General features: G+C 32.7%; 2 protein-coding genes across 3 annotated transcripts; both read left to right on the top strand.

Moving 5' to 3' along the window:
* The first annotated feature begins 742 nt into the window (after positions 1-742).
* Ing5 (inhibitor of growth protein 5) lies at positions 743-19,201 on the top strand. The gene is made up of 7 exons (XM_067284501.1): positions 743-858; positions 11,692-11,763; positions 17,208-17,374; positions 17,449-17,554; positions 17,637-17,754; positions 17,982-18,123; positions 18,213-19,201. The coding sequence occupies exons 1-7, from the start codon at positions 771-773 to the stop codon at positions 18,312-18,314; spliced, it is 795 nt and encodes a 264-aa protein (XP_067140602.1). The 5' UTR covers positions 743-770; the 3' UTR covers positions 18,315-19,201.
* Positions 19,202-21,416: 2,215 nt separating this feature from the next.
* On the top strand, positions 21,417-26,959 carry LOC136986823 (beta-1,3-galactosyltransferase 6-like). 2 transcript variants are annotated; one of them, XM_067284438.1, is made up of 2 exons: positions 21,417-21,528; positions 24,824-26,959. In XM_067284438.1, exon 2 carries the CDS (start codon positions 24,826-24,828, stop codon positions 25,759-25,761), a length of 936 nt encoding a protein of 311 aa, XP_067140539.1. In that variant the 5' UTR covers positions 21,417-21,528; positions 24,824-24,825; the 3' UTR covers positions 25,762-26,959. The 2 variants fall into 2 exon arrangements, with proteins under 2 accessions (XP_067140539.1, XP_067140538.1); XM_067284437.1 differs by having other exon boundaries at positions 24,654-26,959.
* Positions 26,960-27,455: the final 496 nt, after the last annotated feature.

The raw sequence follows: 27,455 nt of genomic DNA, 5'->3' as shown, positions 1-27,455 counted from the left end.
ATAAATATTAATATTTAATTATAAATTAGAATTTGCGCAACGAGGATAAACAGCAAAAAACAAAAAACGCTCGTAAGGTATTGCGCAGTTGACTTTTTTCAATTAATTTAATTTTTTTCCTCCTTCTCCGACGTTAATTTTATGCGCACTCGGCGTTAATGTATTACTAATACATTAATAAATTAATCAGATTTCCATTTGCTTGAATCCGAGCTAAAACAATTTTAAATAGTTTTCGTTTAATTCGAACTCGCAAATTTTTTTTCGCGTGTGAGTTTCGCGTGTTTGTCGCTAGAGGCGCCTCGGCACTTTAGTATTTTTTCAAAAAATCGATTCATTTATGTTTTTGACAATTATAGATCACTCTTTTTATTACTTTTTATTAAAAAATTAAGTTTATTTTTACTTTCGCAATGTATTATTAATGTGCTCTAACTTCCAATCCGGATTTGAATATTATTCTGATACGCTCTAACGTTCTTGTCCGAAATAAGTTAGAAATTTTATTTAATATTTACATCGACCCAAAAAGTATTGCCAATGAACGGGATTAAAACGAGGAGAAAAAAATGTAGTTTTTTTTTATTAAAATAACTGATTTTATTATACAGTATATGACGATAATTATAAAGCTTAAATTCCGAAGCGCCATCTGTCACATACGTTATAATTATTTTAATTTAAAATTTTTTTATAAATAAATTAAAAATGTATAATTAATTAATACTATTACTCGTATACATAGTGTAAATATTAATATTTAATTATAAATGTTCTTCTTTTTAATTCTGTGTAAATATTGTAGCAGACGTAAAATAATCATGGCGACGGCTGTATATTTGGAACATTATTTGGACAGTAAGTTGGTGTTTTTGACGATATTATTTCTATTATATATTCTTTTTTGTGTTATTTATAATGATATAAAACTCGTGTAATTTAGTTTGAGATATATAATGCCTTATGTCAATGAATGGGCACTATGAATTGTTCATATTATATCACATACACATAAAACAAAATGGAGGTAAAAATTTAAAATGTACAGTACACTGCAACCAATCACAATCAAATGATTGAAATCACGTGATTAAATCTTTATATATTATAATAAATCATTACCAACATTTAATATTTGGCATTAGTTATTCAATGTGAAATTTTAACTGCATCAACTTCACATGTAATTCCAATAATAATAATGAAATTATACAGTACAGTCTTGCCAATTTGATCTCAATTATGGGTACAATTATGCTTCTGAATGGAATGATTGGGACCTTACCAGAACTGTAGACCATACCCGAAAAAGTCAAAGGAACCGTACCTCTAAGTGCAACATGGCCCCACCTTGAAATCAGCACACGATGGGGAGTTGTGTCGGTAAGACCGTCGTGTTTTACTATTTAGCTTGCATGGTTATGCAGGCTTCAAGTGGCCCACTCAACTGTTTGCGGAGTACTTGATATATAGTTTTAAAGGATGTTCAGGCTTTCCACCGAGTGGGTGCTGGGTGCTTGCTATTGTTCTCACCGAAGCTTGCAGCTGTGCAGTGTCGGTTGAGGCAAGTGACGACAAGCCTTGATTGAGACAGAGCATGGAGAATGAATGGGCAGTACTGATTTGTGGTAAAAACTGACCTGACCTTTGGAGGCAAATATCTCATGAAGGTGTGTTCTATTGACTTTTTTGCTCTTACAGGGGTCTACAGTTGTGGGATTGCAAATACCTCATTAAGAGTTTACATTTTACCCAATTACGTTGCATTCTTCCCCTGTCTGATCACCTGTGCACTTCCATTTCTGTGAAAATGTTATCATGTCACACATCCTTCTTTCCTGTTGTGTACGGTGTTGTATTATTTATGTGTCTATCTCCAAAAATAATCAGTATTAAAGGATGTCATTCTTCAATATTGGTCACATCATTTATCACCTTTAGGCAGGTTTTAGACTTATACACTCTTAGTAATCTGACCCATGTTTGGCATTGCCGAATTCTTGCTAAGTCTAATTATGATGTGATGTTGAACTCATTTCTAACTGCTACTTGACTTCTCCCTCTGCTAAAATTCTAACTAGTTTGGTTGGCTTGTTCTGTCTATTTAAACTTCTACTAGTGACATCATTGGGCTACAATTTGAAAAAATTGTCCTATAAATTGGGCTATAAATTCCTACTGTCGTCCATCCATCTGCCTTTCGTTAATCTTGAGAACAGCATTAGAAAGATGAAAGACGAAATCAGATATGGAAACCTTAGAGCAGTGATTTTCAACCAGTGTGCCGCAGCACTTTAGTGTGCCACGAAATTTTTGAAGTGTGCTGCCACTGCAAATAGTCATACATAAGCGACGTCAGACAAGTAGTTCAATTGGTCCTACCTTCCTAGGGCACATTTGGAAATTGTAACCGGTAGCTGCCTGTAGTTACCAAGGTGTTTAGAAAATGTGACCTAAATAATCAACTGGTTGTCCTGCAGTATTTACCGAAGTAACCGTGTGTGCCGCCAAATTTTTAAATTATTAAAAGTGTACCGTGACAAAAATAAGGTTGAGAATCACTGCCTTAGAGGCAGGAGTTCCCGATTAACTATATACAAACTTCCAGTGCAAACTGGGAATCACATTATTTCAAAATTTTTTCCCAAAAGGTGTTAGATAGATGACTGGCATGACACTGTAGTTAAGTATGATACCCAAAAGATAAGTATGTACCCAAAAGATAAGTATGATATACAGGGGCAAGCCACTACTAATTTGAGATGGAGAGCATATATTTTAAATTAAATAAATTGAAAATATGATTTAAAAAATTGCAGCCCGGCACAGTGACAATCAGAATAAATAATTGCCACCTTTAATTGTCCAGCACAAATGTTTTAACAAAAATAAAAACGTTTTCGATCGTTTTCAACGGTCATCTTCAGTTACAACTCAAATTAAAAAAGAACAATAAAATAGAATTAAATACGAAAAATAATAAATGCACATGCGCAACTACAAATATATCGCGCATGATGCCTAATATACAGAATAAATGAATAAAATTATGTAAACAAAAATGCGTGGCCGCATCTCTTGTATGTTGTTATTGTTTATCTTTATAAAACGATTTCCATGTGGTTGATAAAGAATCCGCGTCTCTATGATTGATACATGTTTTGGCTTAAAACATTAAACCAGCACGAAAAGATACCTCGCACATCACTACGTGGGACAACATCGTGCCTCCTACATGTATTTTATCGGCTTTAAAATTTGGCCCGCTCTTTGCTCCTGGCCCCTCACCGAGTCCAGAGAATCTTATTCCTGATATTGAATTCATCATCAAAGGCATGAATAGCACCGAACAGGACTATATCCGCTGGAAAACACGTTTCCGTGTAACTCATGAAAGAAGGGTTAATTTTAATACTAGGCAATTCTTGGCAACCATAAGCAAAGCGCACCAATGGTTGCAAAGTAATAATGTGGTACTCATGAAAGCAGATAAATCGAAAGGAATAGTACTTACCAAACGAGATACGTATAACAAGAAAATACTAGAATACATCGAGAACACTGATTGCCAGCTAGCACCCTGCAACTACTTGGAGTCATCACAACGGAGAGTCAAAAGATTCACAGCAACCCCATTAGCACGCCTGTTGAATATGCACGAAAGCCGTCTAAATACTATCATTGTCCCGAATCAATCGGTGGATCCCAGGCATATTAAGTATGCGGCGTTCCGATCTTGGATCAAGCGTGCCTACACTCATTGCACAAACATATGTGATACCTATAAAGAATTGGATTACATACTCGAAATAGCAACACAACAAGGTTACCAGAGAAATATAGTAGAAAAACTTATCACAACGTTCCAGAATCGAAGTAATCACTCTCCCGCGGATAACGGTAAACAGAAGATGGTAATCAATTATTATCCCTTCTTGAACAAAATGATAAACGAAATTGCTAAAGCCAATAATATACGTATCGTTTACCGACGTAATCCGACAGTTTACAAATTGTTAAGGAATGACAAGAAGAGAGAAGATCGGAACTCTTTAACGGGGGTTTTTCTCCATACCAATAAAGGACCAACGATTTAATTCGGATATTGTTTATGTGGGAGCTACTTTACGGCACTTAGAGCAAAGAATCAAAGAACACCAGTACTCGATTAATAAGAATCTGGACAGTACGGTTCTAGCTTCATACGCCAAGCAACAAGATATTGAGGTATTGTGGGACCAAGCTTCCGTCATCAAGCCGACGAACAATAGACATACAATCAAACATCTAGAAAAGCTAGAAATATATAAAGCCCAAGAAAAAACGGGATGTATCAATCATAGAGACGCGGATTCTTTATCAACCGCATGGAAATCGTTTTATAAAGATAAACAATAACAACATACAAGAGATGCGGCCACGTATTTTTGTTTACATAATTTTATTCATTTATTCTGTATATTAGGCATCATGCGCGATATATTTGTAGTTGCGCATGTGCATTTATTATTTTTCGTATTTAATTCTATTTTATTGTTCTTTTTTAATTTGAGTTGTAACTGAAGATGACCGTTGAAAACGATCGAAAACGTTTTTATTTTTGTTAAAACATTTGTGCTGGACAATTAAAGGTGATGATTTTCATATTAAGTCTAATTTCCAGTAATTTAAAGTTGGTTTCTATAAATAATTGCCCAATGTTTTTGTCTTGTTGAACTATTTGCATTTATTTGCTTAAGATGGCTGTTTCTGCTGGACTAAATATATTTTTTTTATAAGGATCATAAAAATTATCATACAGTTATGATAATTATGTCATTTACTATTTTTGTACATGATCAGTCTAGCTTGCTAACTTCGCACACTGTTCAAGGATACTTGGAACACTTCTTTGTTCCTCTCTCCAAGCCAATCATATTTCTTACTTAGCATTCCATATTACTGAACACAGCCCTAGCAAGTCTCTGCGCAAGGAATAGCTGGGGTTAGTAAGGCTATAGTATATACAGTATTAAACACGAAAAATTAATAATCGTAGTTTTTAATTATACAATGTTTATAACAGTAGTGACAAGTTTAGAATAATGTTTAATTTACTAAACACTTTATCAAAATACTCATTTTTTCAAGCCAAAAAATAGAAAGATTAATGTTTTTCGAATGTTTGTCATTTCAATTTGTCTGTTAAACCATAATTGAGCTTTCAGACAGTATAAGGACAAGCACAAGGACCGAAAATTTTAACAGTAACGATAATAAAGCAAAATAGTTAAGATAATAAAAAAGAAGACAAAACAGATAAAATAAACGAAATAAAAACCAGATTAAAAATTAGGAATATTTAATATACACATTCTATTTTGATCTCATACTACACTTTTATTATGAAAAGAACTTCGATAATTTATTTATTTATTGATTATAAGAGTAATGTCATAGGCAAGAAGTAGCATTCCTTGATTAACAATGAAACTCCTTTTTAGAATTACATAAAAAACACAAATAACAAAAATATTTTAGGTTGGAACATATAAAACACAGGTATTACTAAAATATAATGAATACACAAAGGACAAAATAAAATACATGGTAAATTTACAAGAATATTATGTACAGAAATTAAAAATCTATAATAAAACTAAATATAAATATCTGAAAAGGGTATTAAAAATATTCAACACCTTAAAAGGAGGGTAATTTAAAAAATGAAAGAGTCACTTTGATCTTTTCAATGGTCCTTTATTATTAATAAAAGAGATAATTAAATTACAATATATGAATTTCGAACTGTTTTAATTTACAGTTCCTCTTCAGTAGTACAAAAAAAAAAGATACAATATAACTTGACATTACAAATCGTGAGAGAACTGTGATACAACTTAGTCATGCATTGCAATGAATAAATAGAAATACATAGTTTTAAAATAGGATTTAAAATGTAAATTACATATAATAATAATAATAATAATAACATCTAAAAAAATAATAATGAAAAAGTCTTATATCATATAAAATATTATACATTCTGATTTTTACAAATACTCTTATAATTCTTAAAATATATTTGCCATTTCTTGTATTATCGACAACTCTATTAAAATAAAATTTATGGGAAATGTCAAGGCGACATTCCAGCTTATACAGATAAGATTGATTGCAGGTTTGGCCAATGGGAGCATGCATGTGTACCTAAATAATAATAAACATCTCTAAGCCCAATGAGTATATAAAGAATTACCAACGATTGCCTTAAATATCATGCTATAATCTGGCTAATTAAATGATTGATATAAAGCAATTTGTTACTAGAGGTAGACGGCACCATCTAATAACTAAATTAATAATTATAATTTAAATAAATTATTAAATAATAATTATTAATTTAGTTATGAGATAGTGCCGTCTACCTCTAGTAACAAATTCTAGGTTCTAAAATTATTAAATAACTTTAGAACCTTCTGGAATAAAAGAACTGACCCAGGGCAGGTCTTGAACCCATAACCTCTGCTTGCCGTGCGGTGCACTTGCCAATTACGCCACCCAGACCCCGAGCGAGTCTTCACTTCCACAGGTATATTAATTTAGATATAACCTTACGTGGTTTAGTTATGAGATGGTGCCTAACGTCTACCTCACCAAAGGGATTCCCAAAATGAGTTTACCGGATTTTCTTCCCAAATGAGTCTACCGGATTTTCGTCTATCCTTTTGATCTTATGCTATACTTTTACTATTGGTAGATTTTCAATAGTCTAATATAGATTAAATTTAATTTGTTGGTTATCCTATTATACTGTCATCTTAACGTCATCATCCTATTAATGTAAGGAATTTGAATGCAGTTTTAATATGGAATTTGAAATTCTCACCACAATCTCGTATTTATAATAGTTCTTAGTTTTAACAGCTGCAAAGATCAGTTAGCCTGATGATGCCCGTTTAACACAATCAAAAACGTTCGCTTTCTTATAATTTTGTACTGGAAATTGGTTTCGTTTGCCTAATTTATATTTATAATAGTTTTTAATGACAACAAATTATAAAATTATATTGATGTTTATCTAATTTTCACCATGATTTTAAGCAATACTTTCACAATTAATAGATTTTTCAATAATCAAATTTAGAGTAAACATAAATTTGACCAGATGAACATTCAATAGAGTCAGCTTGCCTCTATAAGGGATGTGGGTTTAAGTTTGATGTTGTTTTTATAATCTTTTACAGATAATATTATTTGGAGCATTATTCTTATCCTTTATCCATTATGAGTCAAATTGATTGTAATGAAAATATTTGATATTGTATATAGCCCTATAGCAGGGATTTCAAACCTCTGGCATGCATGCGCAAATGGTAGGTCAGAAGAATTTGCCTGACGCACAGAACATAATAGTTTTATTTGTCTTAAATTGTATAAATTTAATTTTATCCTAGTTTCATATTTTATTCTGATTTTGTATTCAGTTTGGTTTATCACTGTCCTTCATTCATTAAAGTATACACCATACAGTCATGTCTCAACTGACAAGTCATTTGCAATAAAAATAAGTGCAGATTCAAGACATTTGAATAAGTATATTAAATAATCTGAAGCCCAATATATACAGAAACATGGTCAAACGATCGCCTCAAATACTCGGCTATAAGTCTGCTAACAAGCCCTGTCCTGGGCCAGTTCTTTCCTTCTAGATGATTCTAAATTATTTAATAAATTATGTAAAAATTATAATTATTAATTTAGATAAGAGATGGCACCTAATGTCTACCTCTAGTAGCAAATTACTTAGTATTAATTATTAAAATTAGCAGACTTATAGCCCAAGTATTTAAGGCAATCGTTCTGTGTTTGAATAAATTTCACTTTTATTCAATATATTCTCCTCCAAGATCAATACATTTCTTGCTCTGATCATACAACCAGTTAACACGTTGACTGCCATCTACGAGATGACTCGTAGTTACCGTTTCTGCCTAGGACGCCACCTACGAGTTATATCGTAGTTTGTTTCCTTGCCATATTTGTGCAGCTACGATGTAATTCGTAGTATATCAGTGTAAATATGAATAGATAGCTTTAGGGGCAAGAACAAAAAATCAAGTTTGGCTTACATGAACAGAACATTTATTAATTAATGAACAGAAAATATAATCATAAAAAGTTTATTCAAAATCGAAAGCAAAACAATATTTTTATTGTTTGTGATAATTTATAAAACAGAAATTTAAATTTAAACGAACAGAAAATATTATAAAATGTTTATTCAAAATCAAAAGCAAAACGATATTTTTATTGTTTGTGATAATTTTTAAAACAATCTTCTATGCAAAGGGCTGGCTCCTCAAGACAGATTGGACAGAAATAACGCGTTTCTCGGCGTTTTTTAGCTTTGGTACAAATTCGACATGGCTTTGTCAGATGTTGTTTTTTCTGAGTAGATGGGATACTCTGTAAATAGTGAAGCTTCTGCAATTTAATTTTTTTTGAAACTGGTTGAATCTCTTCTCCAATCAACGCTTTGACGAATGCTTCTCTAAACTTTATAAGTTTTATTTTAGAAGAAGTTGCTTTTTGAAAGAGTTTGTGCGCATTATGTATATATATTTCTATAATATGTAATGCAACCTTTTTGGGCCATCTAATAGTCTTTCTTAGAGCTGTGTAGTACAATAGCATTTGATCTGATCGTCAATGCCAGACATTCCATGATTATAATCTCGAATTATATTCGGTTTCATCGAACATTTTCCATTGTGATTGAACACCTCTACCATTTCAACAACGTGCATGTTTGAAATGGTAAGGACTTCTCGTTTGTCTTTCCATTTACATACAGTAACAGGACTATTTCGCTGCCAAATAAACTCCCCCATCCTCACCAAAAATTTTGTCAGATTCTGAATCACTTAGATTAGTGTAGTAATCAAGTTGTTTTTTAGTCAGTGGTCTTTTCTTATCCATTTTGGGATATTTATAATTTGATTATAAAAATAAATAAAAAATAACACTCTCAAAAAAGACGTAAATGTGATGTGCTCGCCTCTATATCCGATTTATTACTAATGAATTTAGACGCTCATCTCCGATTGGCTGTAGCGAAGTGACAGGACGAATCGTGTCTGTGCACAAATTAACTCGTAGTTTGGCTTTAGCGAAGAGCTTTCTGTTATATAAGCCAACTACGAGATAATTCGTAATACCTTTATTTTAAGAAAAACACATTCTATATGCTATTTGATTATTACTATATACTCTGATTAGAGTTTTTAATAATATAATATAATTAAATTAAGTTGGCGTTTTACAACAGAATCCTAAAAAGTCACGTGGCAGTCAACGTGTTAAACATTTTCAAACATTTATCAGAAGTGAGGCTGTTCAAAACATTCATAACTTTATTCTTGATGCTTTCGAAATCCACATTGTTCTGCCCTTCTGCCCCTTCATGCAAACTTTAACTTTGTGAACAAAACAAAGTCAGCCAGAACCAAATTGAGTAATTACGGAGGGTAATCAAGTATAGTTTCCTTTGTTTTCTGTCATCTTAGATGCTTTTTCTGCCATACCAGAAATGTCTGTGTCACTGAAAGACTTGCATTTGGCTAAGGGAGTTAGTTTTGTATGATTGATGGAGGTGCTCGTGGTTCTCCGTAAGATACCTCTTCTTTATCTCTGCAAACTCATTAAAGTGATGCTACTCAGTTCGTTGCAAGTCCATTGTGTAGTTATGTCTGCCATACTAAGTGTATTTCAACGCTTATTATGCTGCTTAGTCTTAAAACTGTTTAGTCTGGAAAATCACAAAGAGCAATTGATGAGTAATGTTATTGTAATCACTCTACGGTGAAAATAAACCCTTAAATCCAATAAAAATGATTTTATTATAAAGCTGTTTTTAGCTGTAATTAGTCATCTTCAGGCTTCTTATAGAAACACCAGTAGAAATGCAAATTCCTATGTAAATTGCTTTCTGCACAATTTAAGAACTGTTGCCGAGACTTTCCAGACAGTACTGGGAGCAAAAGACCTAAATTAAACAGAATTATAAGAAGGAAATAACTTTAGATTCATTCATTCATTCAATAACTCTAGATGTAAGATTGTAAGAAAATACACCGAGGAAATTTCTCATAGACTTAATAAGGAATGCAGCTTTTGTTTACTGGTGCTCCTTTATAGCGCCACTCTGATAACTTTGATATTTGTTGATGTAAGCTAGTGGTTCCCAACCTTTTCTAGGATGCGGAACACTTTTGTGAGCAAATTTTCTTTAGCGGAACACTTACTTAAGTTAATATGAAATACATAAGCTTGTCATCAGTTATTTTATTAGAATTGAGCAGTTATAATTCAAAATCTCTACTCATATTATTAACACCGATTTTAAGACAGGTAAAAATATACCTAAATAACTTTAATGGGAAACTTGTGCCTGATGTTTTTTACATATTTCGTTCAGTTTTTATCATTGCCTTTATCTTATTCAAAACCGTAGTACACTCCATAAGTACTAGTCGTACATATATATTTAAGTTTATGAAAATCTTATGATTTTAATTTTTTGATATTCAGCGGCTCGAATACAATTGTACACTTTCCGATTTGCGACCAAATCTGCGGAACACTTGAGAGATACTTATGGAACACTGCTTGGGAACCACTGATGTAAGCACAGGTGCAGCCTGGTTGCATTTTGTATCCAACGCTAAACCACGATCTGTATATAAAGTTTTATGTATTGTTTTGTAGGAAGGCATGCATCACGTTTGAAAATGGCTGCAAAATCACCTCTCTATGACCACATTTCTTGTTTCTTTAAAAAACAACAATACTTTTATGCATTGTTCTACAGTTAATCTTCCTTTGTCGGTCATATTGTATGAATTGATGCATGCCAAGGAACAGGGTGATACTAACACACACTGGTAGAGTAGGAAACTAATCTCCATGATCTACTGTAGCTTGTACATAAAACTTTGTTCATAGTTGCTTCGATATTTATTTATAAAACAAAACGTTGGATGATTCTGTGCTTCATCCTGTAAGCAAGTTATTTATATATATACAAAATTAATGCCACTCTGAATCATTGATTTTATTTATTTTGATGAGCAAAGGAAATTTATTAAGTGTGATAAAGAAGGAAATGCTCTAGATCCCTGGACGCAGACACTGACAAAACAAGAAATTATTGGCTTGCAAATGAGTCATCTGCTAGATTTAATTGATTTATTCCATTTTTTCATACTTAAATTTCTACATAATTATTGTTTTATTGCTTTTTTTATTTTTAAAAATCTAAAAATTTGAAAGCTGTTCGATTTACATAACAGCTGTTAATGTTTATTAAATACAATTAAAGCTGTTAATGTTTCGCTTTTATTTGAATTTTATTTTGAAGCAAATCTAACACCAAATTCCAATAGTAATATATTTTTATTTTAGCTTCTAAAAATTATTAGGTGTTTTGTTTTATTGTAATTTTTTTTCTGATTTAAATGAGAATGGATCTGTTCCAGTCTGTAATGAAGTTTGCTAATAACTCTTGGTTTTTTAATTATCGACTCCTTATATACTTAAAAGGTACGGATTAAATAATTCTGTTCCATTATTAAGATTTTTTTAATAGTAATATGCAATATTTGCATAGCTAGATATTGAAAATAATATTTATTTGTTTTTATTTTGTAGGTTTGGAAACGTTACCTTCAGAACTTCAAAGGAATTTTACTCTAATGAGAGATCTCGATTCAAGAGCCCAAGGTCGGTACATTTAATAATTTATATTTTTCTTACGTGATGAAAAAAATAGAAGGTCACTCACGCGCAACCTTGAATAGCAACAAAAAGGTCCTTGTTTGAGGTCAAAATAATGTAATTTCAATGTGCATTTTGTTGTTATTTTTTTCGTTTTTTTGGTACATGTCATAGTAATGTAACAATCTGTAAAAAGTTTTATTCTTATATTTAAATACATTCAGCATTTGATTATTTTTGTTCAGTGTTCATCACTATTTGTAAATGTTTGAGTTTTGGAACATCACGCTGATGAAGATCATTAAAAGTGATCAAAAATATTAATTTCTTCTGAAGAATAAACCTTTTTGTTGCTATTCAAGGTTGTGTGTGTGATTGGGTGATATAGTGTATCAATTACTTCACAAACTAAGAATAGAAGGAGAATTATTTCATTATTTATCGAATTGATTCGTATATTTTATAATATTCTGTTAGCTCTTTTATCACAGTTAATGCCATCTATAATTTGAAAATAACAAGTGATGAAATGCTTAAAGTTTGAGCAGTCTAAAAATTTAATGAGATGAAATATTTTTGAGACTTAAGTTTGTCTTGTTATCAAATTGGTAATGAATGCATTAACAATTTACAAACAAACATAAAAAAAAAAAAAATACATCTGCTGCCAGTCTAGTGATGAGACAATCAAAGTCTAAAAAATTATTAAATTTTCATATTTAATTAAATGATTAAATTTAACAAGAGATGGCAGCTTAACCACCTATTTCTAGTTCAGATTTCTTAATTTATATTAATAATTAATTAGCTTGGTAACATTCTGTTTATATCATTCGATCTGTTTAGCATTTCTGGCTTTAAGTTTTAACTTCGTATCATAACAGTAAAATAAAATATTTATGATATATACGTGATTAATTTTTTGTGCTACTTATTCGGTGTTTTATATGGGGTTATTGCAGTGGCGTAACAAACATAACTGGCGTCCGGGGCATAACTGGCACCCAACACTTTATTGGCATCCCTCTCCCCCTCCAGAAACACATATAGTTTGTCTCGGAGACCATTTGAGTGGTGCCCGGTGCATGATACACCTTCTTGCATCCCCGTCGCTACGCCACTGGGTTATTGCATATCTTTTGTTTATATGAAAGACAGTCAGTTTAGACAGACTTTTTTACAGATTCTCCTTGTAATGGAAATGATACATTAAATACTTTGATTAGTCTAATATATTCAATGCGGCATAAACTATATAAATTATTTTATTGAAACATACCTTTGTCTTGTACATTTGAAAGGCTTTTTAAGACCTGTTATTTTTATGATTTTTATTTAAATGCGATCATGTTTAATTGATTAAAAAATATATATTATTAATATATGTGAGATGCCAATGGGGGAGAGAAAGGGGATATTAAATTGAAATGTTGTCAAGATCAACAATGGGTGTGAGCTTAGTGTGGATGTTGTTGTCAACACTGAGACAGGTAGGTCACTTTTACATTTAATCTGTTTATTTGAATAATACATTATACTCATACAATTCCGGTCAAGACCTTTTACTCAAAGATGGAAAACAAAAAGTGGAAAGTTCAGTCTGTAATTCACCATAGTTGCCTATTCAGAAGCAGAATGGCAGTCTAATGACAATCAGATGTAGTTATCAGCAGAATGAAGATGAAGCCAAAGACAAGCAGGCCACCAACAACAGAGGAAAAACAGGAAGTGCAGAAGAGAATTGACTCTCCTTTGGCTTTGAAATTCAGGATTTCTATAATTAGCTTTAAAAAATCACTGATTTTAAGAGTTGTGCATAATGGATGCTACTGTTATCTAACTCGAATAACATTGTCTAGCACATATTCTGATAATGCCATAATCTTTCTAGCTATCTCTAATCTGTGTTCTCTAATTTTTGTTTCCCGATGTCCATGTAAAACTTGACATTGTTTTTTTATAATTTAATCCATAGTTTATAAGGATCTTGTAAATACAGTAAAACCTGTCTATGGCGACCACCCACGGTTCCTTCAAAAAGTGGTCTTTTAGACAGATGGTGCTGTAATACCGTATTTCCGTATGTATTTTGTGCACTTTTTAGCCATTTCTAATAAGCAAAACTCGAGATGAGCAAAAATAAGGGAATTTTTTCAACAATAGAGCTATACAGTAGAGAGTCGTTAATCTGAATCCCGGTAATCCGAATCGCCAGTTATCCGAACGATTTTCAGTCGGACTGTGTCATGCCGAATCGAATGTTTTTGATACTAGATTTACTTCTAAAGTATAATTTTCATGTTTTTATATTTTTCAATATATTTATTTTGTTTGTACAAAATAAAGAAATAATTTTTAACGATACAATAGCCTCGATTATTATTATTATAAAAATTTTCGTTAGGCTTAAAATTGACGAAAATTTAACAGAAAGCGACACGCAACGGAGAAAAATTTGAACATTGGACAGGTTAATATATTTTTTCGTACATAATTGGTTATCCGAACAAATCACTAATCCGAACAACCCCAGTCCCCAATTGATTTGGATTAACGACTCTCTACTGTATTGGTATTGTATTTTATTCTTATCTTTATAACTCGATTTATAGGAGTCGCCGTGATTTTATAAGACAGATTTAATACCAATATTTTAAAGATTAATACAATACTCGCATTTTCTTGATTATAATGCACACTTTCTTTTTTCCGATTTAATTAATTCAACTTGGTTTTTTCATTTGCTCCTCAGTTACATGTTCGATATACAAGTGCGTCCTATCTCTCCATTACTTTTGGTTTTGGTTTTCGTTAGTTTAATCTTATTTTAGCTTTAAAAATACTGTATTTTTTTAAATATTTAATATTTTCTTAAGTACAATAAGAAAAATTATTAATTAATAATAAAATAATTGATTTCATTACATTCCGCAATTGTCATTGGACAATCGCAGAATCAAAAAAGGAAGGTTTCCTGTAAAACTGATTTTTACATTAATGCATTTATTGTTTTTTAAATATTTTGCATGCAAAAAATACTTGGATATTATTTTTCTAAAAATATCGTGGAAATAAGGTAGGTTGATACAGAAACTATTTATCACACATGTACTGTATTTGAACTTCAAAGAAATAAATAAATAAAATTAATTTTCTCAAACGATGAGATCAGCCGATTAATTGTATCATGTAAAATATTTTATACACCTAAGGAAAATACTGTAGGTCTAAGATAAAATAAATTTCGTTTTCCCACAGTTAAACTTCACTGCTAATTGCCATTTTGGTAAACCATTTTCACTTTCTCTGATAACTTTAATACGATCTTCTAACGACAGCACTTTGCATTTCTTTCGTTCTTCGGACAATTTCGAACAAACTGAAATGAATTTCCTTTGTTGCTAGACTAATTCATTAATACCTGCACCTAATTTCAAGGGTGGGAGAAGTGCCCGAGGTGGGTTCGAACAAGAGTTTAGACCAGATATATTTGCGGAAGTGGTCGCTTATTACAATTGTTGTACGTTGTTTCGGACCAAAAATCGATGCCAGCGGTCGCGTTACACGGGTGGTCGTTTAATACGAATAACCTATACGAAGACTCTATGTATAAAGTATTCGTGCCAGAAATTTTTGCCCGTTTTAACAGGTGCCCGTCGAATGCAGGTGGTCGCCTAAGCAGTTTTCACTGTATTTTGTATGTGTTCATTGGTATTGGTTTCTACTTATTTAGATAGCTAGATTCTAAGAGAGATTGACTCTTTATTGGATGTATTGAATAAAAAATAGAGCTTTTCTTTAATAACCACTATGTCCTTTATTCAGCAGTTTCTTACATTTGCCAAAATGCATTTTGAACACAGCTCCTCATTACTTTGCATTGAAACACATTGCCACTTAACCATAAGGATTACATTTGTTAACTTCATTAAATTTAAACAAAGCTATAAAGTAACATATAAAATCCTAAAATATAAATTTGTAATGACATAATCTGAAAAGGGAGACATATTATAAATGTTTATAACATTTGTTATAAAGTTCTGTATTATTTAAAATGTATTTACAATTGAAACATTACTCTTCAATTGGCACCAGAAACAAAGTTGCTATTTAACTGTAGCATTAACATTCTTTAAATTCACTAAATTTAAACATACTTGTAAAGTAACGTATAAGATCTTAAAATATAAACTTATTATCTGAAAACTTTTTCGGTTAAGACATTACAATTTTATCCTCCCAGCCGCTTAAAACATAATACTATTGCTTAACAACCTACATTTACATAATGTTTTACCCATGCATATTCTACATACAATATAGCTATATGTTCTCTTAATCTTGTTTTGCTTATGTAAACATTTATTTTTGCACGTAAAAGGGATCTAATAAGCAACATTGATCCTGTCACTCACCCATTATTTTCTTTTTTCTTTGGTTTATTATTATGTATTAATTCTACAGAGCCTTTATTTATTCAAATTACAATGAACAGGTTTAGAATAATTTAACAGTTTTCTAAGTTTATAATTTTACACTTATAAAAATTTCTTATTAAATTATTCATTTATATTAATACTAATATCATCAAAAAGTTCCCAGAAATGCTTAGGACAATACAACACATCAACCAAATAGATAAAAACTTTTACAGCATGTAGCAGCACTCTTTGGAAGGTATTATTGCACATATACCTGTTGATAGGCAGCAGAGCAATTTGCAGAGGATTCGGTATTGCTTTCAAAAGTGGAATTTAACAGCAGAATGTCACTTCGGGAACAGCCACTAACATCAGATTTTGTGTTTTACCAAACAAGATATTGGCAGAACTATTAAACATGTTGAATGAGGCATATGGTGACGAAAAAAACTGCAGTATACGAGTGGCATAATCACTTCTGTGAATGGCAGGAACGTAAAGGATTGCAACGGTTACCTTGCAAAAAGTGGTGAAACATGGTTTCTAGAGGTGCTCAAGGACAATACTTTGAAGAAGGATATCAGAAAGAAAAATATTTATAACTTTTTGATGTCACTGGTTATTTTTATCATTAACAAGTACAATTTAGTGTTAATGATAAAAATACCAGTACTTTATATATTTTACTTATAACTTTATACATTTTAATTTGTAAATATTAAACACAATATCCTGGATAAAAAATGTCAATGAAAATCAGTTGCAGAATTAAAAATCCAGCAAGAAAACAGAAAATGTAATAGTAAACAAAGGTTTTCGATTACTTTGCACAACAATCTTCAGGTTAAAAAGAACGTTAACCTGAAGATGGTTGCGCAAAGCAATTGATAACATTTGTTTGCTATTAAATTCTTTGTTTTCTTGCCAGATTTTTGGTTTTGTGAGTGTTTTTTTTTTTTTTTTTTTATTTGATTTGTAAGTTCATTTTATACATTAATAACAATTAACATTTGTATTTGAAATTAGAAGAGCTAAAGACAATCGATCGTCTTGCCAGTGAATATCTTAAAAATGTTAGAAACATGACTTCAGAACAGAGAGCAGAAAATATGGAAAAGATTCAAAAAAAATTCAAGAAAGCACAAGATTATGGGGATGATAAAGTCCAGTTAGCAATGCAAACATATGAAATGGTATAAATATTCACACTTGATTATTATTGATTAAGTTCTTATTTAGGTTTTACTAAGATTTTTTTGACTTTCAGGTAGATAAACACATAAGAAGACTCGATGCCGATTTAGCTCGATTCGAAGCCGAACTTAAAGACAAGGCTCTCGGTATTCATTCCGATTCAGACAGCTCTCATAGAAGTAAGATTTTATAAATTTTGAGGTAATATTTACAAGCTCTATGAGAAAACGATGTAATTTAAATGTGTTGTTTATAATTTAGAGAAAGGACGAAAAGCTGCAGATAAAAATGATAAGAAGAAAGGCCGCGGAAGGGGAGCTTCGGATGACGACGACATTCCTAAGTCGGCGAGAAAGAAGTTCAAAGTTCAACCTATACAGTAAGTGAAATAAAAGCTTTCAATCATTTTATAATTTGGTTTTCGTAATTCAACCTTTTGAAGATAATAAAAATTATAATAATAATTAATAGTCCACTTTATTCAAATATTTTGTATCTGTGAGAGAGGCCAATATAGCTTTGTATATACAAGCTATTTAGTATATAAACTACATTAATTACATGCAGATATAAATACCTTTACACCGTAATATCTTTATTTTACAGGCAAGATATTTCTCCTTTGCCATCTCTAAGCATTACGCATCCTTCAGACGTTCTTGATATGCCGGTCGATCCAAATGAACCAACATATTGTCTGTGCCATCAAGTGTCATACGGAGAGATGATAGGCTGTGATAATCCAGATGTAAGTGTAATGATCTTTATAAAACCTTTATAAGTTTTTAAATTAAATAAATAATAATAATAATAATAATAAAATTTAAATTTTTTTAGTGCCCAATTGAATGGTTTCACTTTGCATGCGTCGGATTAACCAGCAAACCGAAAGGAAAATGGTACTGTCCGAAATGTTCTGCAGAAAGAAAAAAGAAATAATGAAACAGCCTTGCAGTTTTAACTATTTCATCTTCTTCAGTCACTCCGAGTTAATTTCGATATTTTCTTAAAAAATTCTTTTTTAATACGTTTTAACTGCAGAATAACTTGAATTGTTACATTTATTTTATACGGAATAAATACGCAGAATTTCATTTTTTGATATTTATTCCAAAGTTTTCGTAAAGTAAAGTCTTGCAAATTTAGTATTTGCTTAAGCACTTTTATAAGACGACGGAACATTGCCTTCATTAAAATTTACCCTGCCGTTTTCCTTAGTTACGCAAATATACAGGACGATCAAATGAAAACGGAACTTACAAGAAGTAGCGTGAGGAGTTCGACGATACCGCGACCGTGCCGGCTTTTGGCATCGTCGGTTCTGCTTTGCAGAGTTACAAACTCGCTGTGCTAATTCTCGCAATTTCTACTTTCATTTGTATATGTATAAGTACACGAACATAATGAATTCATAAGCAGGACTTCTTCTATGATTAGATTATTTGAATCGTGTCTAAAAGCTTGTAAATATTTTTAATAACTTTCATTTTGCATTATAATTATCTCATAGTCAAATACATAAATTTGTAAAATCATAATGGAGATTATAGTGTATCGTGTAATGTGGACAGCAGGTACAATGAAGATTTTCATTCAAAAAAGAAAAAAAAAAGATATTTTAATGTTATAATTTTTATCTATGACTTGCACATATCAATACATGCTCCAATATAAAAAAAAATATATATATTATCAGAACAATATTTTTAATCTTGTTGTAGATATGTAACACTGTCATTATCACGAAAGTGATGCTTTTTTCGGCATTTTGTGTGTTGTCTGTTGAAATTGTCAGTGAATAAATAGAAAATTTTCGTATTGTTTAAGAGTGTTTTAAAGAGTACAAATTATAGATTTAAAATTAGACATTGAATTATTACGATAATATTGAAAGTGACGATTTAAATTTCTTTTGTGCACTAATTATTAATAAATAGTAATAAGAACTTTGTAAAAAAAATAATTTTGTTATACTGTATACGAGTCGGTTTTCTGCAGAGCCAAATTTTGTTGGGAAATAAATCAGAATCCTAAGCATGCTTATTGTACGATCACGCGGAAATGTAACCCGGACGCTCGGATTTCTTGCGGACAGTTTAGTCGTATGCTCGTTTTCTCTGTCTCACTCGTCTAACCCGGTCCATTGTATGTTTGCAAACCAAAACTAAAATTAATTATATTGCATTCGGGTTAGAGCACTAGCGTATCCTAGAGCGTGCTAACTGCACCGAAATGAAAGTTGGTGCTCGTCGTGGTGATCTAAATCAACTCAATATGGAGTCAGTCTTAACAGACGGTAGTTTTAGGATTGTAAACAAAAATGGCCTAGTGCACATCGGGTGTAATAGTGCTCCAACACAAACAAGACCGATGTGCAGATGTCTTTTGTGTAATTCAACTTTTCTAAAAGCGAGAGAAGCTCCCGTCCTGAATATCCGTTACGAGACAAAGCTGCCTGCTCTGGGGAACCTGGACGAAATCTGGACTGGTCAGAAATACTCCGTATATTTTTCGGGGTGTCTGGATAGGTCTGGCCCTGTCCTTCACTGCCTGGCCAAACCCATAACAGGCCCTCTTAGTGCCCATAGAGCAGAAAAAGTTAAAAATAATAATAATTAGAAATTAATTATTACATAATTTAGAGAAATCTAAAAATCGGATTCTCAAAATCACAATAGCAACATTACTAATTATCTAGACTTCTCGAGCAGGAAGTATTTTTCTAATGTACAATCTATTCATTTCATTTCGCTTCTGTTATATTTTTTTTGTTCAAAATTCTCTGTTTCTTAATGCCTACTTTCTATTATACGTGGGAGAGGCGACAGCATCAATCTACCAATGTTTAACGAGAAGGGTTTCGGAGCACCGCGTAAATTTCAAAACACAAGTAAATGTATAAGATGACGACCGAAGATAAGCATGATATTTAGAACGATGTTTGTGAGCAAAATATAACTAAATTATTGTACCGTACACTTAACAGAGATATTGGAAAATGGCATATTGCTAAAAACTTGTTACCAGAGTAATAATTTCTGATCCATAAATACTGACAGTCAGCAGCCGAATATTTAAGTGCAGCCTTAACCACTCTGGGGAAACCGAGATTGAATCTGGACGAGCAACCCAGGAAACTTCTATTAGGTATGTGGGTATGTCGGGCCTTGTCCTCCTCCACCCGACTGCTCCACCACGGACTAGACTTTTTAGGATTTGGCCACCTGGCCAAACCCATAATGGGCTTGCTAAAAGGCTCTCTTAATGCCCACAGGGCAGAACAACTTTAAAATATTTGAGGAAGTTAAGGCGTTAGCCTACTCTGGGGAACCCGGGATCAAATCCAGACGAGTAATCGCAGGAATTTTTCATGGATGGTCGGGCCCATCCCCACTGTGGACATGGTTCCTTATGATTGAAAAGGCTAGTGCCCACGAGGCAGGAAGAGTAAAAAATATACTATTGTTTTATTTTTTCTAGTCGAGAAAACGTTGTTTTATATTTTCAATATACTTTTTCTACACATTCGTAAGAAGCTTAAATTTGCAAATTTAAGCCATTATAATTATAATTAACATGGCGTTAATTCGGTGACGTGGACATTTTGCATCGTCGCAAACGCCATCGCTATCAATCGAGTTATATAAATTTGCCGCTAAACTAATTTAAGTGACCGATAAAGAGAGAGAAAATAATATATATTGGTGTATTATCTTCGAATTTCTGTTGACGTTCAACAAAATAAATGTATTTAATTGACACTCGGTCGCCGACGCGCTCTGAGGGACCCGGGATTGAATCCGGGCAATCGAAAAAAACAGAAATGGGCGGTCCGTTACGGGCTCGTGAAATTAGTGCCCGGAGGTCGGCAAAGTTATAAAGGAAAATATTTAAATTATATAAAATGTTTCTACAGACGAAATTTTATTATTATATATATATATATATATATTTTTTTTTTTTAATGAAAATAATTTTAACACCACTAGAGGGGGTAAGAGTAAGGTTTTTGCCGAATTCCTTCCGTCTGTATGACAGAAGTAGCCCAAACGGTAAGCGAAAGTACTGGTGCGGGGTTTTACCAAATCCGTTCGAAATAAAACAGAATGATTGAAAATTTTTAGTTTTAATTTTAACAAATTCGTTTAATTAGGTAAGTACATTATTTAAATATTTTATTAATTATAATTTCGAGTCGTATAAGTAACGTTCCTGTAAAACCACGTGGTTTCTCGATTTTTCGTTATTTAATGGCGAATTTTACGAGAAATTAAAAATCTAAATTTATAATTTTATTTTCTGCTTCATTCTCTATTTTTATTATTTATTGAAATATTATTATTGTATATCATTCAGTTGTAATATTTAACAAAACATTTGACATCTTAACTGCAGAAATGAAACCGAAAAATAACGTTCTACACGAGCACGTGGCCAAGTTAGTCACGTGCTCATGTATAATGTTGTTATAAGGTCCCAACGCTTCGTATAGATTTGGTGGTTGGGACCTTATCAGAACTGTAGACTGCACCCATAAGAGCAAAAAACTCGAACCGATGGTACACGTGTGACCCTTTACGAGATACAACCTTCGATATCACTCCTCTCCGGAATTTCGAAGACCCGCAACAACGGGGTGAAGTTCTGGAACTGTTTCTTGAAACAACGCTAAAAATCGACCATTTTTTGCTTTCTCAGAGTGGCTAAAGGCTCGTAAAATACCATCGCACCATTGGGATACGATTGGAGTCTCGCCTCATGCTTCATTAAATCTGTTGCACGTTTAACGAGCAGCTCGGTCGAGGAAAATATCTCCAGGATCGTAATTAGTGGTGTGGATCCGACTTCTCCGGTTGTCTGGGGCGGGGACGGCAAACCTTTTCGAGCTCGCGTACTTAGTTTTAACGACATTTGTGCCCGTCAAAGTTTTAGGCTTCAAATAAAGATATTTAAAGAAATTAAAGGAATTTGGTTTAATTTGAATAAATGTAAAAATGCTGTCTGATAAAACGGTAGTTGGGCGATAAATGAAAATCACATTATACGTTACCTGCGACGGATTTGTCATCCTCGGTCTAGGAAGTAATATTTCGGGTCCAAACCCATTGTTCGGAACTGAAATTTTACCGTAAAGTTTCGGATGAGTTAATCGACACTTCTAACATTGGGTGAAGTTTAAAGAACGCTGATGTTTTCGATTTAGATGAAAGTTGACGGTTTGAAATGCGATTCTGCTTTTAACTGTCTGTACCAGGGGATGGCCCATTAACTAGATTAAACACCTTAGTGTTTTTTAAATGTCACTGCTAAAGGTGCATTGATTAATTCAGCCAGTAAATATAGTGGCTAGTGCATTCATATTAAAGGAAGCTTTGGGAAGTGGATCTAAAGGAAAAGCACAAATATACTTGTGCTTTTCCTTTAGATCCACTATTGCAGACACGTGAATTAATAACAAAGTTGGTTGAATGATCTTAGGACCAGAACAGATAGATATTTTCATGTACAAAATTTAAACATGGAATTCTGCACCAGCACCTACAGACTGGTATTTATTAGACAAGAAGACTGGGCCAGTTCACGCATTTCGTTAAGAGATGGATTTGGTGCAAAATTTCTCCGCACGGGACCCTTGTGTTTTCTCTCGTTTCAATCAATGTATTATTGTGTTCTAAATGAAAAATATCCGCCTGCGTGTTCCATCATTTATTTTATCTTTGAAATAACATTATTTTCAATTTATTGATCTCATTACATAGGGATTAAATGTTGCTCGGCTGTTTTCTTCTTTATCTTGGCTGCATAGAGATTGTAACACTTTAATACATCTTATAGGAGTCATTTAATAATTTCAGGTGAACATTTTCAAAGCTTCCTTCCTAGTTTTATTATCAGACCATTTCTTTGAAAAATCTGTTATTTTGTTGTTAACAGATTTGGAACATGATTCAGAACAAACTGCATGTGATTCTAAACATGGAGTCAGTATATAATGTATGTCAGCCTTTAAGCTAAATATTTTAGTAATCTATTTTGAGAATTGTATACAGGATGTTCCATAAGTCTGGAACCATAGGAATTATGAGTTATATTTGTTCTTTTACAGATGCTACAGATTTTACATGGCTCTAAGTAAGGAGGAATAAATTTTGATGGTGAGGATCCGAAGTCAGTGTAAAGTTACTGAAAACTTTAACAAGCTGCACCCAGACTGCTGTTTGTGGTCGGAGGGAAGTCTAAATGAAGCTTTTATGGACACCTTGCGTCCGATATCTGTGTGAAAATGGACGCTCCAGCTGGTGCTTGAAATGGAAGAATTTGCACTCCCGGCTGGAGGTGTCCATTTTCACACAGATATAGGGTGCACCGCGTCTATGCACTGTTTCTCTATCTGGGAAAAAGAAAAGATTTGTCGCACGATGCTTGAACAATTTGAATCTAAGACTGAACAAAGCTTGTTAAACTCTTCAATAACTTCATTCTGACTTCAAGACCCTGTCATCAAAGTAACTTGAATTCATTCCTTCTTACTCAGTGCCGTATACAGTACATGTGAAAGAATAAAGAAAGATAAACATAACTCCTATGGTTCCAGATTCCCTGTGTATTTATCAAAATGTAATGTGTTTTAACTGGAACTCAGTGAAGACAGAAATCTTGTGTAGAGCAAAGAACGAATGCTCATTTGATTTTAAAGTTAATTACCGTATATCTCGGCGGATAAGACGACCTTCAGAGAAGACGATGTATAAATTTTCGTCAAAGTTTTATAGTTTTAGCATATATCTGTCCTATAAGACGACCCCCAAACTATCAACGGCCTATGAATTTAGATCAGCAATAATTATCTGAATAATAATACTGTATAGCGTATATGAAATTATGTCCTATTTGTAATTTTTTGAATGAACAAATTTTATTTTCTTGCATCTGGCGATTTTTGCAAATATTCGCACTAATTCGGGCATTCGGGTAATGACCATGACTATTCACAAAAACATTGTATGGGCTATTCTATTTCGTGCACATACCCTACTCTCTTCTAGTAAATAATTACGGTTTGTCTGTCTTTTTATAATGGTTTTAATTTATATAAATTTCAATCTAATTCTTTTGTATCTGTCCTATAAGACGACCCCGGATTTTCGGGGCCATTTTTTATGGTTCAACTATCGTCTTATCCGCCGAGATATACGGTAAATTAATCTTAAACTGAAACTTTAATTATCTCTATGTGGCTTCGCATAAAATTTTTACAAATCTTTTTCTTTTTTTTAGGAAAGTATTTGTAATTTCTGCAATCGTCTATCATGTGTCAGCATGACTGTCAAAATGCAGTTCGGATACTGGATTTTTCGTGTCAAATAAGATGACAGTCTTCAGATTCAAATTTAATTTACTTTTTTTTTGTATTTTAGGAATAGTATTTTTTCTTGGGTTATTTTTAGGAATGTTGCTGACACACAGCTGGTACGACGAAGATTGCTGTAAAGAATATGCACTTAAAAATGTGTTTTACGAAAGAGAGGGCTCGAAAAAATCTGTATCCGAATGGCAAGATAAACGTCCTCTCAATACTTTCTTAGTAGTATTAATCTTCAGCAGTCCTACCAATAAAGATCGAAGAAGTGCCATACGGTCGACGTGGTTGAAAACAAATTACGAAATTTTGCACTTTTTCGTTATCGGTACGGCATCGTTATCTTTACTAGAACAACAAGAACTAAAAGAAGAGAATTACGTAAATAACGATTTACTTCTCCTCTCGTCGCTTAAGGACTATTACGCAGAACTGACTTCCAAATTAATTCAGTCTATGATCTGGCTGGACAGTAACGTTAACTTTAAATTTGTCGCAAAGGTAGATGACGATAGTTTCGCTCAATTAGATCTCATTTATAATAAGTTATTACTGATGACTAATAAACAGAGACTGTATTGGGGATTTTTCGACGGACGATCGCGCGTAAAACATAGAGGCCAGTGGAAAGAAGAAAATTGGTTCCTGTGCGATTATTATTTGCCTTATGCAAGAGGCGGCGGTTACGTCTTATCTTCTGATTTAGTGAAATTCGTAGTTAAAAATGCAGATTACCTACAACTTTATAATAGCGAAGACGTTTCGTTGGGTGTTTGGTTATCTCCTTTAAACATAAACAGAGTTCACGATCCAAATTTTGATACGGAATTTCAGTCACGTGGATGTTTTAACAGCTACCTTATCACTCATAAGCAAAACATCCAACAAATGGTTGAAAAACATAAAAATCTCATCGAGAATGGTAACTTATGTAATAAAGAATTTAGAAGAAGAATTTCTTATATTTATAACTGGAAAACTGCACCGTCTCAATGTTGTATCCGAAACGATTCGACTATTCCTTAACACCGGTTAACATACTTAATAATTATCACACAAAGAAAAAAAGCTTTTGAAATACAGTGTATTCCAAAATGAACGTTACCGTTTTACACTACTGCAATTATGTTAATTATTATCTGAGAAGTATGCGATGTATACCAATCGATAGAGCGATTGTCCGAGTTTTATATCAAGTTATGAAAATGCATAATTGACATAAATGAATAAGAGAAATCTGTCTTCTGAGTTATATCTGTTCCATTGAAATCAGTATTGATAAGGATCTTAAACGGTGTTTTACCTTATTTGTACATTTGAAAGCATCTCTCTCATTCAAACTTCTTGTCATCTACTACCTCTATGAAGCACCATAAATGAAAATGGTGACTTTGCAACGAGAAGGTAATTTGTGTCTTGCGAAGGCAAAAACCTATCCTAGAAAATCACTCGTTGTGCAACGTGAGTAATTTGCGGAAGTGTAGAATTGTGGATGCCGCAGGAAGAGTGACAACAGATACGCCATAGTGAGCTTAGGAAGAATTTGAGTATCGGTCAGGTGCGTGCCACGTGACACAAGATGCACACATTGAGAAATTGTAATGGGCAAATGTGAAACTTGAACAGTTTTCCAATGTTTTAACGTACATTAGGGCACATCTATACATTTCTTACTCGCCAAATACTGGGCAAATATCGAGTAGTGTGGACGGTTTACTTGCGACAATTGTAGCGATACCATCCACAACCTTCTTTTTGGCATCCTTTTCATTAATAGATGCAAACAGTTTGTATTTATAAAAGCAGAGAGCACAAAATTACTGTTTGAGAATTGTCCATTTTCTAGATGTCGAACCGACACTTGGCATATCTCGAATGCGTGTACTGTGCACGAGCCAAGTGACACAGTTTGGCAAGTGCTGTGGTGAAAGGCAAATATTTTGTATTCGGCAAATAACCAACGTGTAGATGTGCCTTTAGAATGTAATTAACATAATTTAAAATGGTGGCATTTCTTGGAAGATCCTGTGTAGTTTTCCTTAGTGTGTTCAATATAATGGTAATAGTAAACTTTTTTATAAAAGTAAAAATGTGTAAATACATTAGTAACTATGATCAGGCTCATTATAGATAGTAGTTTACTACTATATATTTATTGATATCTGTCTACATATTGTAATTTGTTTTAATCTGATTCTAATGAATAAAAGAAATTGATACTGTACTGTAGGTGTTTTGTATTGAAATTTTTATATCGTAGAAAAATATACAGGACGATTAAGTAAAAGTTTACACATAAGGAATAAACTCGATGACACTTTGAATCCGACTGGCTCGTTACTCATTACGACCTGGCTCGTGCCGGTCATTTAACACCTTGCGGGAAAATTATTGAATTGAAATAACACGACTACCGGTTTGCGTCAAAAACTCGTATATAGTTAATAGGGCCTCCCGTCCCTAAGGTTTCCATATCTGGTCTTGTTTTTTGTCTATCTAACTCCGTTCTTGAGATTAAAGAAAAACAAACAGGCAGACAATAGTGGGAATTTATAGGTCTACAAATTTTTCAAATTGAAGCCCAAATATTCCCCCCCCCCCAAAAAATGTCTGAAGTGAACACTACATGGGGCCTAATTCTAATTGCATGGGTATGATGAAGCTATAACATACTATTAGGTAAAATTACACATAACGTCATAGGTAGGCAGACCACAGAA

The sequence above is a fragment of the Centruroides vittatus genome, unplaced genomic scaffold (assembly GCF_030686945.1).
Source record: "Centruroides vittatus isolate TY-2023 unplaced genomic scaffold, ASM3068694v2 scaffold_1209, whole genome shotgun sequence".
Classification (NCBI taxonomy): Eukaryota; Metazoa; Arthropoda; class Arachnida; order Scorpiones; family Buthidae; genus Centruroides; species Centruroides vittatus.
Note: the sequence above shows the minus strand (reverse complement) of the source record. Positions and strands in the feature narration are given on the sequence as shown.